Raw genomic sequence first — 14,772 nt, 5'->3', positions numbered from 1 at the left:
CTGACTCCACTTCAGCCTGCTGCCTGCCCCGACTCTGGTTTGCTTCCGACCCCGCTTCAGCCTGCAGCCAGCCTCTGACTCCGGTCTGCTTCCGACCCCGCTTCAGCCTGCAGCCAGCCTCTGACTCCGGTTTGCTTCCGACTCCGCTTCAGTCTACAGCCTGCTTCAGCCTCCGGTTTGCTACAGACTCCGCAGCCGCCCGCTGCCTTGCCTTCTGCCGGCCCTCGGCCCTCTACAGCCGGTCCCCTGCTTCCCGGGTACCTTGGACTTCCTTTCCTTTGCTTGCTCTGGTCCCGGTCTAAGCCTATCTCAGCCCCTGGACTTTCTGTCTCTATTCCAAGTCCCGAGGACCCGGGGCCCTACGGGCTCCTCCCGGGGGGGTCCCTGGTTCCTGGGTGAACACCTCCTGCTTGTGGCTCCGCCCCCCGGCCTACCCTGTCTCCCTAGGTAGGCCGGCCCAAGGGTCCACTATCTCTCCAGCAGTGTCCAACTGCAACAACATGAGCATGGGGGTAACTTGCTTGGTGAGGGTAACTTGCTTGATGCAGCGGTTAGTACCCTTAACCAAAAGCCTGATATTATACTTCTGATGCAACTCCAACATTCAACGGCGGGGGAGAGGGGGGGAATTGGTCTCAAACAATAACCAACAAGAGCTCTGACCTTGGTGATCTGAGAAACTGATAGGAATGGGAAACTGATAACTTTGGGAGCTTGCTGGGCAGACTGGATAGGCTGTAGGGTCCTTTTCTGCCATCACTTTCTATGTTTCTATGTTTTGTACCACTGCTTCCAACGCATCTTGCTGCTGTTGATGCAGGTGCTCGGCCCACTCTTGAACTTGTTTCCACAAGCTCCTGTTGTATTGAGCCATGAACAACTGGTAGGAGGCAATATGGGCAATAAGCCTTGCCCCTTGATAGACCCTTCTTCCAAGGGCGTCCAGGGCCTTATGCTCTCAGTCTGGAGGGGTGGAGGAATGGATATGAGATCTTTTGGCTTTTTTTAAGGCAGACTCCACAACCACAGTGTTATTAACTTGTAGGAATGTGAAACCTGGGCCGAGGTGAGAGGTGTCTCCGCCCAGAGGGAGGAGCCCTGTGGGCCTCACCATGGGTAGGCGTGGACTCAGTGCGCGGCAGACACAGCTGTGGAATAGAGTCTTTATTAGGAGAGAAGAAGGACACAGCCCCTGAAGCGGGAAGTGCAGCAAAGTACAGTTCTGAGCAGAGAGGTTTACCCAAGGTGATACCTCTCGATGTGAAGATACGGTAGTGGCCCACAGTGCGGGGTACGCCAGAGTCTCTAGTAGTAGGATATACCTCAGATGTATAGATCCGGTAGTGGCCTGCGGAGCGGGGTATGCCGAATCCTCCAATATTGATATGAAGTCCGAGGTACAGGAACCCCAATGATGTCACTGAAGCGGTGGAACGGAGCTGCCCTGTGGAGCAGGGTATCCAGAGTGGTTCCTGTAGGGGATGACACAGTTGTGGCCCGACAACGGGGTACGCCAGAGAAGATCCCACAGAGAGGCTGGTAATGAAGAGTAGGTAGAAGTGAGGTACTCACAAGATGAGGTTCCAGGAGAAGTCCTAGGGAATGGGACCGGTAGCAGTTCAAGGCAAGAAGGCCCTCCGAGGAGCGGATAGTCAGAGATGAGGGAGAGCCCCCAAGGAGCTGGTACTCAAAGCGTCTCACGCCAAGTGTAAGTCAGGAACCGGAAGTCCAAGAATGAAGCGGATTCAGCAACGAGGAACTCCTTGCTAACTCATCAAAGCATTGGGCCAGTCAGCTTAAATACAGCAGGGTGATGATGTCATCTGGAGGGGACGCCTCCGAGGTTCCCGCCATGATATGTACAAGAGAGGCTCGTGCACATGCACGACTAGGTAATCCCTGGAGCAAGATGGCGGTCGGCAGCGCCCACGCCGTCCCGAGAACGTCAGGCAGTTCGGCAGTTGTTGGCAGAGGCTGCCATTCTCCTGAGAGATGATAAGGTAGCACAAAAAGAGGTGAGCATTAGTGGTCGCAGTCATCTGCGACCGATGGGCGTAACACACAGACTGTTGGGGAGCTGAAGCTTCTGAAAGCCAAGGACCTGTTGGACCAGATAAAGAGCATCTGCCTTCCTGTTGACCGGGGCGACAGAGCCAGGGTGCTCCCACATCCTATATAGAAGTTCTAAGAGAATTTTATGGATTGGGTTGGCTACCACCTCCTTCAGGACATCCACAAACGGAGCACCTCCAGCATTTTGTGGCAGGCGTCCTCCTCTGTGAGGAGCTGGAAGGGAATGGTTTCCACCATAGCCCGAACAAAGCCTACAAAGAAGAGGTCTTCTGGGGAGAGCGGTGCCGCTCATCCAGTGGAGAAGGCTCAGAAGGCAAGTCGCCAGAGTCATCAGAAGAGGACTCAATGAATCATCGCCCCAGGCATCATAAGGCACATCTTCCTTACTAATGTCCACCAGGAGACGTCGAAGGAAGCCGGTTCCCATGCCCTTTGGCAACGGCATCAAGGGATGCCTCAGCAGTCTCCATGCCGGGGATCTCAAGGGCACGACAGAATTGGGGGATCGATGGTGGTGAGAGCACCGGGGGCCTCAAGGGAACTGATGGTCTTGAAACACCCAATGGCCTGGAAACGGGTTCGGGGAGTAGAGGTGCCCTCGAGGGTTTTGGGCACAGTTGCGCATCTTCCTCTTTGGAAGATCCTGGAATCGGTATCGCTCCAGAGGGGGACCTCGGTGGCCTTCAGGGAAATGAAGGAGCCCTGGGCACCAGCTGTGTCAGTAGGACTCCCAAGAGGATGTCAAGACGCTCTAGCAGGGGTGCTAACAGTGCAGGTGCTGGTTCCGGCACCAGTATGGGAGCCAGAGCTGGGGAAGTTTCAAAGCTCCGGAGGGCTTGGAGCACCACCTGCTGCACCCTGCGTTCCAACTTCTCCTGAAAGTCTGGTGAAGAGAACATGCACGATGGAGGAGGAGAATGAGCCACCACTGGAGCCTCCACAGGGGGCCGTGGAGGCTCAGTGCCCAGCACCACAATCGATGGGGAAAGCCTGGGAGGTCTGGAAGAGGATGGGGCCTCTTCACCACGAGGTCGCTTTGGAGGAGGCTCAGCATAGACCGATGCTCCTCTGGAATTGGCACTGGTGCCGTGCGAGGACGACTGCTAGTGCTGGTGTCGGTGTTTCCCTTGGTGCTCGGCCCAGGACTTCTCTAGTGCTGAGAATGACAATGATCAGGATACCCTGGATTGATCAGATGATGGAGAGGCCTGGTCCCCTGAACCCATCTTTTCACGAGGTGGAACTGGACGGGACATGGAAGGCAATGACACATTGGAGGAGTCTCCGCAGCCCTTCGGTGTCAAGGATCCCAATGCTGGAGTCGATGGAGCCGACTTTTTGGCACCTAAATGCTGCTCTTTTTTAACCAGCTGGGACTGATGGCCCTTAGGGGTCATCTGAGCACAATCGAGGCAACCATGGATGTCGCGGGAAGCCCCCAGGCAGAGGATACAGACCTCGTGCAGATTCGTGAGAGACATGGTCCGCGGGCAAAGGGGACAAATACGAAAACCAGACAACACCATGAAAAGCAATCTAGTGAGCTGTCGATGGCCGGCGGCCACTGCAAAGATTGAGAGAAACACCTACCAAAATGCTAGGGGAACCAAACGCGAAGAGAGACCCCGCATGGAGGAAAAACAGAGGAAAACCTTAGATGAAAAAGAAGGGGGTTTTTTTGTTTTTTTTTTTAATTGTGGTGAGAGCTCCAAGAATCATGAGGCAAAAACGAGACTGAACAGGGACCCCGCGTGGCCGCGCAGATAGTGGCATGCTGGGCATGCTCAGTATGCCAGTCAAAATTTCTAGAAACTTTGACAAAGGTTTTCTGTGCCAGGCTACATCTAATGATGTCACCCATCTGTGAGGACCTCCATCCTGCTTGACCTAGGAGAATGTGTATGCAAACATTACGTGTAATTTATATTGGTGTGCAAATGTACGCACACAATATAGAATTCATGCACATATTCGTGCAAGAACTTATACCAATTTTTAAAAGCCCATTTAGTCATATAAAATCCAGTTTAAAGTGCATAAATTCTATTGAAAATTATCCTCACACTGTTTTTCTTAAGAAACATTGCTGTGCTGACTGCTCTGCTGGGCATTGAAACACACAGCAAATATGCAACATAGAACCAGTAAAACAAGAGCTTACTTACTCACTGTTTTGCTTCCTAACCTTTCTTTTGTCTGAATCTGAAATTCTCTTTTTAGAAAGCGTGGTAATTCAAGATGTGTTTACTCTCAGCTGCTCCCCTAATACAAACAGAGAGACTGAAAAAGCTTTCAGTTTCCTCCATACATACCACATGGGTCTCAGGTTACCAAAAAATTCAGGCAAGCTAAAATAAGTCTGTTGAAGAAACCTGTGTATAATAGGCTCCTTCACTCTTCCCAAGCTAGCTTGGTTAGCAAAAACAAAAGAAAACATGCATTGCTTTACCCACAAGTTGTAATGAGGAGCAAAACAAATTTCATTTGTGGGGTTTTTTCTCATTTGGAATGCACACACTGTTTTTTGGACAGAGGGTTTCCTAGATCAGTGATTATAAAGCATATAAGATTTGCTATTATTTAAGAACAGGCCGGGCACCACTGGGAGTGCAAACCATACAATTGTACAGGGCAGCACACCCGGTGAGGCGGCGTCAGGTGCAGGGAGAAGCCCGTGTTGCCGCCGGTGGACCCGATTCCACTGGCAGCGGAAGATTTTCGCTTTTTCTGCCACCAGTGGATCGGGTCCACTGGCGGCAGAAAAAGCAGGAAGTAATTTTGTACTGGGGTGGGGAGGGCAGGGGGCATGCCACTTTGATCAGCAGGGCTGTGGTGCAGCTCATCCCATGGGCTGAAGAAAAATTCATGTCCATGTGCCCCTTCTTCTTCCTGCCTGCGCAGCCCTGGAAGAAAAATGGTGCCGGAGCTGCACAGGCAGGAAGAAGGAGGAGCATTAGCCACATGCAGAGGAGCAGTAGAGATTGTAGCAGGGCCACCGCATTACAGCGGCCCGAGAAGAAGAAATCCGGTGCAGATCCCACCTCACAGTGGCCCGAGAAGATCAGGGCGCCACGGAGCCCATCCCACGGCGACCTGCAAAGTGGAGGCCAAGAGGTGAGTGAGAGAAAGTGAGTTGAGAGACTCTGTATTGGAGTGAGAGCCTGTATGATCAGAGAGACAGTATGTGAGAACCTGTGTGTATGAGACAGCATGTAAGAATGAGAGAGTGTAAGCGTGTGTTTGTGTGAGACAGCATGTGAGAATGAGAGAGCCTATGTGTGTATGAGAGAGACAGCATGTGAAAGACAGTGTGTATTTATGTATAAGGGAGAGCATTTGAGAGTGAGAGCCATGTGTGTGAGACAGTATGTGAGTGTGAGAGCCTGTGCCTGTGTGTATAGGTGTGAGAGAGGGACTGTGAGAATGAGAACATGAGTGTGTGTGTGAGGGAAGAAAACAAGAAGACAGGTGGATAGAGAAGAAACAGAAAAAAAAAGAGACCCTGTGAAAGGAATTGGCAAAAGACCAAGAAAGGGAAAGTGGAAAAAAAAAGCCTGTGACCAACCAATTAGAAAACTAAGATCAGACAGCAAAGGTAAAAAAAAAATCATTTTTTAATTTTTAGTGATTGGCATATGTTATCTTTGGGAATGTGTAAGAGTAGCACTTTCTCTATGCCGATCTCTTGATGTACCAGATCAGCATGGAGGAACTGGAAGCCCTACAAATTTTTAATACTGTGGGGCCTGCACAGAGGAGGCAGCAGAATGGGCTTCAGTGCCAGTGGCAGCAATTGGCACCTCCCCAATAGCCACACGGCAGCAGTGACAGCGGCTGCAGAGGAATGAGAGAGGTTCTGAAGTTGCTGGCAAAAGAAAGAGAAGGGGGTCTGCCTTCAGTGTGTGCATGTGTATGAATGGGAGCTGTGTGTATGTGTGTGTGAGAATGGGTGCTGCAGGTGGATTCCAACCTGCCAGCAGTTAAAATGAAGATGAACGCCTGACGCTGCTGGTAGATCCCAACCAAAGAAAAGCTGGAGACACCTGCGGGTTTGTGTGTATGAGCTTGTGTGTGTGTGTGTGTGTGTGTGTGTGTGTGTGTGTGTGTGTGTGTGTGTATATATATATATAAGAAAGAGAGGAGAAAGTTTGTGCATCTCTCTTCCACTAATCCATGACAATCTCAGGATGACTGGAAATCAAAGTTCCCAGTTATGGAGAGCATGAATTTTTAAAATCCTTTTTAGTTTTATTTTTCAGGTGTTATTTGTTGTATCTGCTATTTTGAAATATTTTATTGGTGTTTGGGACATTTAAAAAACTCATATATGAGTTTTTAATTATTTGATCTTTTATTTATCAGATTTTTTTGAAATATTATTAGTATGTTTTTAGAATTATGATTATGTATTTATTTTATTTCTTGATTTTATTGTTTGATATTTGAGGAATGGTAATGGTTCTGTTTTTTCATTGTTGCTTTGCCTTGAGTGTCTGTCTTCTTGCGGTTTCCAGTTCAGTTTTTGTCTGTATGACTGTATTTCTACTTTGGGGTTGCTTTATTCTGTATTTGGTGAGGGTCTGTTTATGTTCTGCATCTGTGACTGGGGTGAGGCATTCTCCTAATAGAAAGTGTATTAGTGTTTTAAGGATTTCGGAGGGTCAAGTACACACCCAACATACATCACAATAGGCCTAATAGCATATGGTTCCAAGTGTCTTTTTTGCAGGGATTTCTGGTTGGCTTCACAGCAGTGTAAATAAATATAATGTAAGTGATATTTTTACTGCAGAATACTGTACTTTGATATTTTTCATGTAAAATATAAATGTATAACTCTTAATTGTGTGAGTACAATGGGGCGGGGGTGTTGTGCAAGGCTATAAGGTTCGCCTAGGGCACCTAATAACTTGTATCAGCCATGCATTTGGGAGAGGGGGGGGATGGTGTTAGTTTTTAAAGTTTGTAACACAGAAGGGGGATGGGCATTTTTTGGGTGGTCCTGGGACAGAGAATGAATGAATGAACACCATGGGGGGGGGGTGTCAGCACAGTAATTCTTCTCACAGGGCAGCAAAAAAGCTAGCACAGGCCCTGTTAAGATGCCTCCTGTATCTTCAGATGAATAGTATGCAATTTACCATACAATATTTATACTTCTAAGATGTAGATACCATTAGATCATGTTGGTCAATTTTGCAATGTCATTCAATTTTTCAAAAACTACCTTTATTTGCATTTGAATAGGCTCCAGACTTACATGATCTATTGGTATCCTCATGTTGCCTCCTTTGCATTCTTTGTCTACTCCTTCAAGGTCCTTCTAGAGCTTGATCCATGTGTGAACTTTCTTCTTCATTGTGTGTGTTCATTCATCCTCAGACTGGAAAGTGGTAAGTTTTGAAATCAAGTACTGATTGTACATATCATTATAGTACATATATTATTTAGTATCTTTGTTCTTATATATACATTGGAAAAATTATTTGTATGTTGAAGGTTTGCACTAGTGAACATAAATGTAGTATCAACCAGTATGAAACAAGTAGAAATTTATGGTCAGTCAATAAACATTTTTTGCAAATAACAAGTTAACACCTTTTGTCAGGTATGTTTAACGGTAGATCTTTCTCTTTGACCATTCCAAAGTTGTGGAATTATCTTCCATTAGCCTTAATGGAAGAGAAAGATCTTTTCAGATTTCAGAAACTGTTAAAAACCTGCTTTATGAGTAATGGTTCTGAAGGGTGAGTTATTTATCTTGAATTGCTGTCTTTTGTGTAATATTCCTGAGGAGGGATCCTTTTGTTGGGAGAATAGCTATGCAATTAAATCTGATCTGGCTGATTTTGTTTTGCTACATTTTGTACATCACTTACAAAGAATGTTCTCAGTTAAGCGATTAACAAATGATTTAAAAAAAAAAACAAAAAAAACAAAACACCACCACTTTATGGGCAGAAGCACCTTTAACACAACACTGAACCACTATGGGACATTCAAATGATCAACTGCGTTTTTTTGATTTGCAGTTTGAAGTTGATCCATGCATGGTGAAATCAATGCCCATTTGTTGCAGGCTGAACAGAGATGGATTTATTGGTTGAATATGACTGCCTCTGCTAGTCTCATTTCTAAGATCAATTTATTTTTTTTTTAAATAACATTCTTAAAAACATTTCTTGATGATGTGCCTTTAAGATTTTAAATGTCTATGATGTGTTTTGCCTATTCTCTCTCTTTGTTATGATTCCCCCCGCGGGAGGAACCGTGGGAGTCCTCTCAACTCCTGATCCCGGTGCCTTCGGTGATCCGGAGGCCCTCAGCATTTCTTCACGCAGCCAGAGCCGCGGCCTGCCCTTACAGCCAGGGGACCGCTGGTGATCCAGATCCTCCCCGCTTCATGGCTGGGAGCCGTCGTGGGCTGCGGCAGGTACATAGCCACCGCTATTGTCCACCCATGCAGCCAGGGCCGCCCTGGAGCTCCTTCCTGCGGCGGTAGTCCGCCACCTTCTTCCTCTCTTCGCGGCAGGAGCCGCCGCCATCGTCGCTGGGCCAGGGTTTGTGGCCTAGTTTTCTTTCTGCCTCTCCCGACAGCAGAATCGCTCTCCTGGGTCTGCCGCTCACCTCCTTAGGCGCGGGGCCGTGCCCCCTCTTCAAATTTAAAGGGCACAGGGCGGGAACCCTTGGCCAGCATCTCCAATGACATCACAATTAGAGGCCTATTTAGCCCTTCCCTGCTTGCTACCCCCTGAGTTAGCAAGCACATTTCTCATTGCTGAATTCCACTCTTCATTGGATTCTCTTCGCTTGCTGCAGTCCAGTCTACACTTGGATTCCCATCACTTCGATTTCCACTTCACCTCGGATTCCAGTTCCGGCTCCTGTCCAGGCTTGGGAACGCTTTGGGTACCCGCTCCTCGGGGGCCCCTCCACGTTCTAGACTATCCGTTCCTCAGAGGGTCTCTCTACCCCGGCCTTCCTCTGGGACTTCCACAGTGAGCATCTACTCCAGATGTCTTCCTGCTGAATTCCATTACCTCGGAGACGCTTCGCTTTTCTCTATTGTTCCTGAGTTCCTGTACGAACGCCTTGGGTACCCAGTCCTCGGGGGCCTTGCCGTGTTCCAGTTATTCACCCCTCGGAGGGCCTTCTGTTGCGAAGTCTCTCTTCTTCAACCTGCCTGAGTGGGGAACCACCAGCGTGGTCCGTGACCAGCCATGACTGGCTGTGTAGGGCGCGCCTACCAGCGTGGTCCGTGACCAGCTCGCATTGGATGTGTAGGGCGCGTGATGTGGCAATACCGACTCAGTTCTCTTCAACCAACCTGAGGCCTCATCTTATTGTTCCAACCCGTCACCGAAGCAAGATCATCATCTACGCTAGAGAGTGAGTACCAAGATCTGGCCAGCTCTGCTTGCCTCCTATATCTCTCATCTTCCACGGGGTGGATTCTCGGCGTATCCCGCGCTGCAGGCCATTACCGAATCTACACCACAAGGAGTATCATCAAGAGGAGGCATTCCCCGGCGGACTCCGCTCTGCGGTCCACTACCGGATACCATCTCTGGGTACAGCTCTACTCTGAACTGTGTCTTACTGCCCGTTCTACGGGCATACCGTCTCATTGCTGTATAATAAAACCTCACTTCTCTCTGTGTCCTTCCCTGTGGAGGTTGCACCTGTCGTGGTGAGTCCCCACAGGGCTCCTCCCTGTGGGTGAAGTCAACTCTCGTCATGACCTAGGGGTCCACAGTAACCAAGTTATAATAGATTGCTAACTCCATGAACCCGGTGGGCCTGTCTGCTCTCCAGGCCATTCCAGGCCTGGCCCAGAGAATTCAAGAACAGCAACGATTTTTACAGGCATTATCAACTTCCACTGATCGCCTGGACGCTCAATCGGAGGATTTGGCAACACTGAAGTCCGTTCCTGGCCTCCTCCAGAAAGTCCAGGAGCTCCAATCAACCCTGGAACTGGTAGTGACGGATGTCAACCGCCTTGCCGTACGTCAAAATCTTCTGACTCCATTCTATGCACCTATGCCTCCGGTGGCTCCCCCACCGGCTTTGGATTCCAGCCGGTCCATGATTCCTCTCCCAGCTCCTCTTCATTACTCGGGAGACCCCAAGCTATGTCAGGGATTTTTAAACCAGTGCTATATGCATTTTTCCTTTCAACCAACTTTGTTCCCAAACTATTCGGTCAAAATGACCTTTATCCTTTCCCTTTTGGATGGCAAGGCCTTGGCCTGGGCTTCTCCCTTGTGGGAGTATTCTGATCCCTTACTCGCAAACCTGCCTCACTTCATTTCTGACTTCAAACAAGTCTTTGATGAACTGGGCCGAATGTCCGCCATGGGGTTGGATCTTCTTTGCCTGCACCTAGGGTCCCGTCCCCTGTACGACTATGCCATTGAGTTCTGAACCTTGGCTATGGAGTTGAATTGGCAGGGGAATAGCATGCATGCTATGTTCCTCGAGGGTTTAGCTCCCCAAATCAAGGATGAACTCGCAGCCCGAGAACTTCCTGCGTCCCTCGATGGGCTTATCAATCTCATGGGGAGGATTGATCAGAGGCTTCGAGAGAGTGCACGAGAAAACGTCGCTACTCGACAAGGAAGCACCAAGGATCCTCTCCTTCCCACGGACGATTACTTTCAGATCCCTGAGGAACCGATACAACCGGGCCGTCCTCATCTCTCTGTGGCCGAGAGCTCCTGTCACTGTGAGCTGGGGCTTTGTGCTTATTGCAGTGATTCTGCACATTTGCTGTCCTAATGCCCTGAGAGGAAAAAGGTTCGCACTCATCTGGAAACTACAGAACCCATTACTCTTGGTCTTACTACCGTCTTGCCCCTATTTCTGCTGCCCGCCTCCCTGGAAGCACCTTCCATGAGTGTTCCCACTCAAGCCCTGGTGGACTTGGGCACGGGGGGGGGGGACTTTATTCTGCAAGACCTAGTGGAGCAATATCAACTCCCCACATGTCCGGTGACCTCCCCTGTGACTCTCGCATCGGTACACAGGAACCTCCTTCCCAGGAAAGTTACGCGAGCCACACAACCTCTATCTCTACGATTTGGATCGGATCACACCGAATCCATCTCATTTTATATCCTTCCCTCGGCCGTGAGCCCAGTAATTCTGGGTCTGCCATGGCTACAGAAACATCAACCACATCTCAACTGGACTTCGCCTGACCTGATTCAGTGGGGGCCACGATGTTCGGAGACCTGTATTGAACCTTCAAGGCCTTTGGAGCCCCTGATCGTTGCTACTGCCCTGATGAAATCTCCTCTTCCCTGCAAGAGATCCTAGGAGACTCAGACCAGGTCTGGTTCACTCCAGGAGAACATTTTGAAGGCTGTATTCACCCAGGTGAAGGAACACTTGGCCCATAAGACATCTGAAAATGAAGCCCTCATGAAGACACATAAGCGGGCCACGGAAGGCTTTATATCTGTGCTGGCCTACAAAGAGATGGAGATTCAAGACTTATATGCTCTCTTGCAGCAGAAGAATACAAGGGGGGATCCCTCTATGTCTCATACTACCTCGTTGGAACCCTCAGCTTTCCCTCAGGGAATGTCAGAGATAGTTTCATCTCTGTGCTCCACGAAGCTCCCTGTTCGAATTCACACAATTGGTAGGATGACTGGCACCTAGACCATTGTACCCAGCCTGGGGAGTGCCTTGAGGAGGGGGTACTGTTACGATTCCACCTGCAGGAGCAACCGCGAGAGGCCTCTCACCACCTGATCCCGATGACTTTGGCGGTCTAGAGGCCCTCAGCATTTCTTCACACAGACGGAGCTGCAGCCTGACCTTTCATCTGGGGGACCGCCAGTGATCCTCCCCGCTTCTCGGCTGGGAGCCATTATGGGCTGTGGCAGGTCCGTAGCTGCCGCTGTTGTACGCTCACGTGGTCTGCGGTGGGAGGCTGCCACCTTCTTCCTCTCTTCGCGGAAGGAGCCGCCACCATCATCGCTGGGCCAGGATTTGTGGCCTAGCTCTCTTTCTTTCTCTCCCGACAGCAGGGTCACTCTCCTGGGTCCTGCCGCTCACCTCCTTAGGCGCGGGGCCGCGCTTCCTCTTCAGATTTAAAGGGCCAAGGGTGGGAACCCTGGGCCAGCCTCTCCGATGACATCACAATTAGAAGCCTATTTAGCCCTTCCCTGCTTGCTACTCCCTGAGTCAGCAAGACTTTTCTCATTGCTGAATTCCACTCTTTATTGGATTCTCTTCGCTTTATTTATTTATTTATTTATTTATTTATTTATTTATTTAGAATCTTTTCTATACCGTCGTTAAGCGGGTGCCATCACAACGGTTCATAATAGGGCACAAAAACTATATGTTGTATAAAGTGTCTAGAATTCTAACTCTTAAACAGGTGCCATCAAAATACTGTAACATAATTTCATAATAAATATTATTTGGTGGGTGTTATAAGTCATGTCCAGTTTTTCTTACTTTGCTATAAGATTAGTATTACTTAACTCTAGTTCTTTGTTGTTTAAAATAAAAAGAATTTAGAATATAAAAAAAAGACACACTTTAAGAAGAAAGGTGTGTGTGGGGGAGTTTGCCTGACCGCAACTAACATTTCCCTGGGTTCTACTCTCAGTTCTCTTTGTGGTATGCTTGCTTAAATAGCCATGTTTTTAAATTTTTTCTGAAGGTTTTGATGTCTCTTTGCAATCTGATTTCCACCGGCATTGTGTTCTATATTATAGGTCCTGCTAGGGATAGGGCCCTATCCCTTACTTCTGTTAATCTGACCGTCTTGACTGATGGAATAGTTAGCAGTGCTTTGTTTACTGATCTTAGATTTCTGTGGGGGGTATGTTCGTGGAGGGCTGTGTTCAGCCACTCTGCTTTTTCGTCGTGTATTAATTTATGAATGGTGCATAAAGTTTTGTATTGTATTCTTTGTTCAATGGGTAACCAGTGTAATTCTATTAAGGTTTCAGTAATATGGTCTCTTTTACTTTTCCCAGTTAAAATTCTTGCCACTGTGTTTTGTAGTATCTGTAATGGTCTTATTGTGGTGTATGGCAGGCCCAGTAGGAGGGCATTACAATAGTCGGTACTGGAAAAAATTAAGGCTTGTAAGACTGAGCGGAAGTTGGTGGGTGTTAGTAATGGTTTTAGTTTTCTAAGAGTCATAAGTTTGGCGTATCCTTCTCTTACTTTTTGAGATATATGTTGTTTCATACTTAGTTCTGGGTCAATTATCACTCCCAGGTTTCTTACTTTCTCAGCAAGATATATTTTTTGGTTGTTGTTGAGTGTAATTGGGTTCTGAATGATCGTTATGTTTTTTTGTTCTAGGTGTAAGAATTCAGTTTTCTCTATATTGATCACTAGTTCCATTTGGCTTAGAAGTTGTTTTATTATATCTAGGTACATGTTGGCTAAGTTTAATGTTTTCTCAATTGTGTCGTCAATTGGGAGAATTAACTGAATATCATGGGCGTAGATATAGTGCGAAATTCCTAAACCTGCTAGCAGGTGACATAAAGACAGCATGTATATGTTGAACAGTGTGGTGGATAGGGCAGATCCCTGTGGAACTCCTATTTGAAGGTTTATTTTCTCTGACATTACTTCTTTGATTTGCACTTGGAAGTGTCTGTTATTTAGGTATGATTTAAACCACTTGATTGTCATGTTGCTTAATCCTATTTCTTCTAATCTATTTATCAATATGTCATGGTTAACTGTGTCGAATGCCGCTTATAGGTCAAGCATTACTAAAGTGTACTGTTTACCACTGTCAAATCCCCTCATGATGTTGTCTGTTAGTACAAGTAGTAGTGTTTCAGTGCTGAAGTTTTTGCGGAAGCCATGTTGTGATGGGTACAGTATATTGTTGCTCTCTAAGGGGCGGATTTTAAGAGCCCTGCTCGCCTAAATCCGCCCAAATCCGGGCGGATTTAGGCGAGCAGGGCCCTGCGCGCCGGTGAGCCTATTTTACATAGGCCTACCGGCGCGCGCAGAGCCCCGGGACTCGCGTAAGTCCCGGGGTTTTCTGAGGGGGGCGTGTCAGGGGTGGGCCCGAACCGCGCGGCGTTTTCGGGGCGTGTCGGGAGCGGTCCGGGGGCGGGCCCGGGGGCGTGGCTACGGCCCGGGGCGGTCCGGGGGCGTGGCCGCGCCCTCCGGACCCACCCCCAGGTCACGTCCCGGCGCGCTAGTGGCCCGCTGGCGCGCGGGGATTTACGTCTCCCTCCGGGAGGCGTAAATCCCCCGACAAAGGTAAGGGGGGGTTTAGACAGGGCCGGGCGGGTGGGTTAGGGGAAGGGAGGGGAAGGTGAGGTGGGTTAGGGGAAGGGAGGGGAAGGGAGGGGAAGGTGAGGGGAGGGGAAGGGGAAGGGGAAGGGAGGGGAGGGGAGGGGAAGGTGAGGGGAGGGCAAAAGAAAGTTCCTTCCGAGGCCACTCCGATTTTGGAGCGGCCTCGGAGGGAACGGGGGTAGGCTGCGCGGCTCGGCGCGCACCGGCTATACGGAATTGATAGCCTTGCGCGCGCCGATCCAGGATTTTAGCGGCTACGCGTGTATCTACTAAAATCCCGCGTACTTTTGCTTGCGCCTGATGCGCCAGCAAAAGTACACCAAATCGCGCGGTTTGAAAATCTACCCCTAAGTGTTCTGTTAATTGTTTTTGTATGGCTTTTTCTATTAACTTTGCAATTAA

General features: G+C 48.7%; 1 protein-coding gene across 4 annotated transcripts in view; it reads right to left on the bottom strand.

Annotated features, from left to right (window-relative positions):
* Positions 1-14,772, bottom strand: part of LOC115092041 (coiled-coil domain-containing protein 17-like) — a 430,820-nt gene that overhangs the window by 359,446 nt on the left and 56,602 nt on the right. The window contains exon 1 of one of the 4 annotated variants that reach the window (XM_029602516.1): positions 7,334-7,396. The exons of the other annotated variants lie outside the window; for them this stretch is intronic. Within the exon in view, the coding sequence (XP_029458376.1) occupies positions 7,334-7,354 (21 nt within the window). The 5' untranslated portion in view covers positions 7,355-7,396. Of the gene's footprint in view, positions 1-7,333; positions 7,397-14,772 lie in introns of those variants that run through there. 4 annotated transcript variants of the gene reach the window in all.

Source organism: Rhinatrema bivittatum, chromosome 1, assembly GCF_901001135.1.
Source record: "Rhinatrema bivittatum chromosome 1, aRhiBiv1.1, whole genome shotgun sequence".
NCBI classification, from domain to species: Eukaryota; Metazoa; Chordata; class Amphibia; order Gymnophiona; family Rhinatrematidae; genus Rhinatrema; species Rhinatrema bivittatum.
Note: the sequence above shows the minus strand (reverse complement) of the source record. Positions and strands in the feature narration are given on the sequence as shown.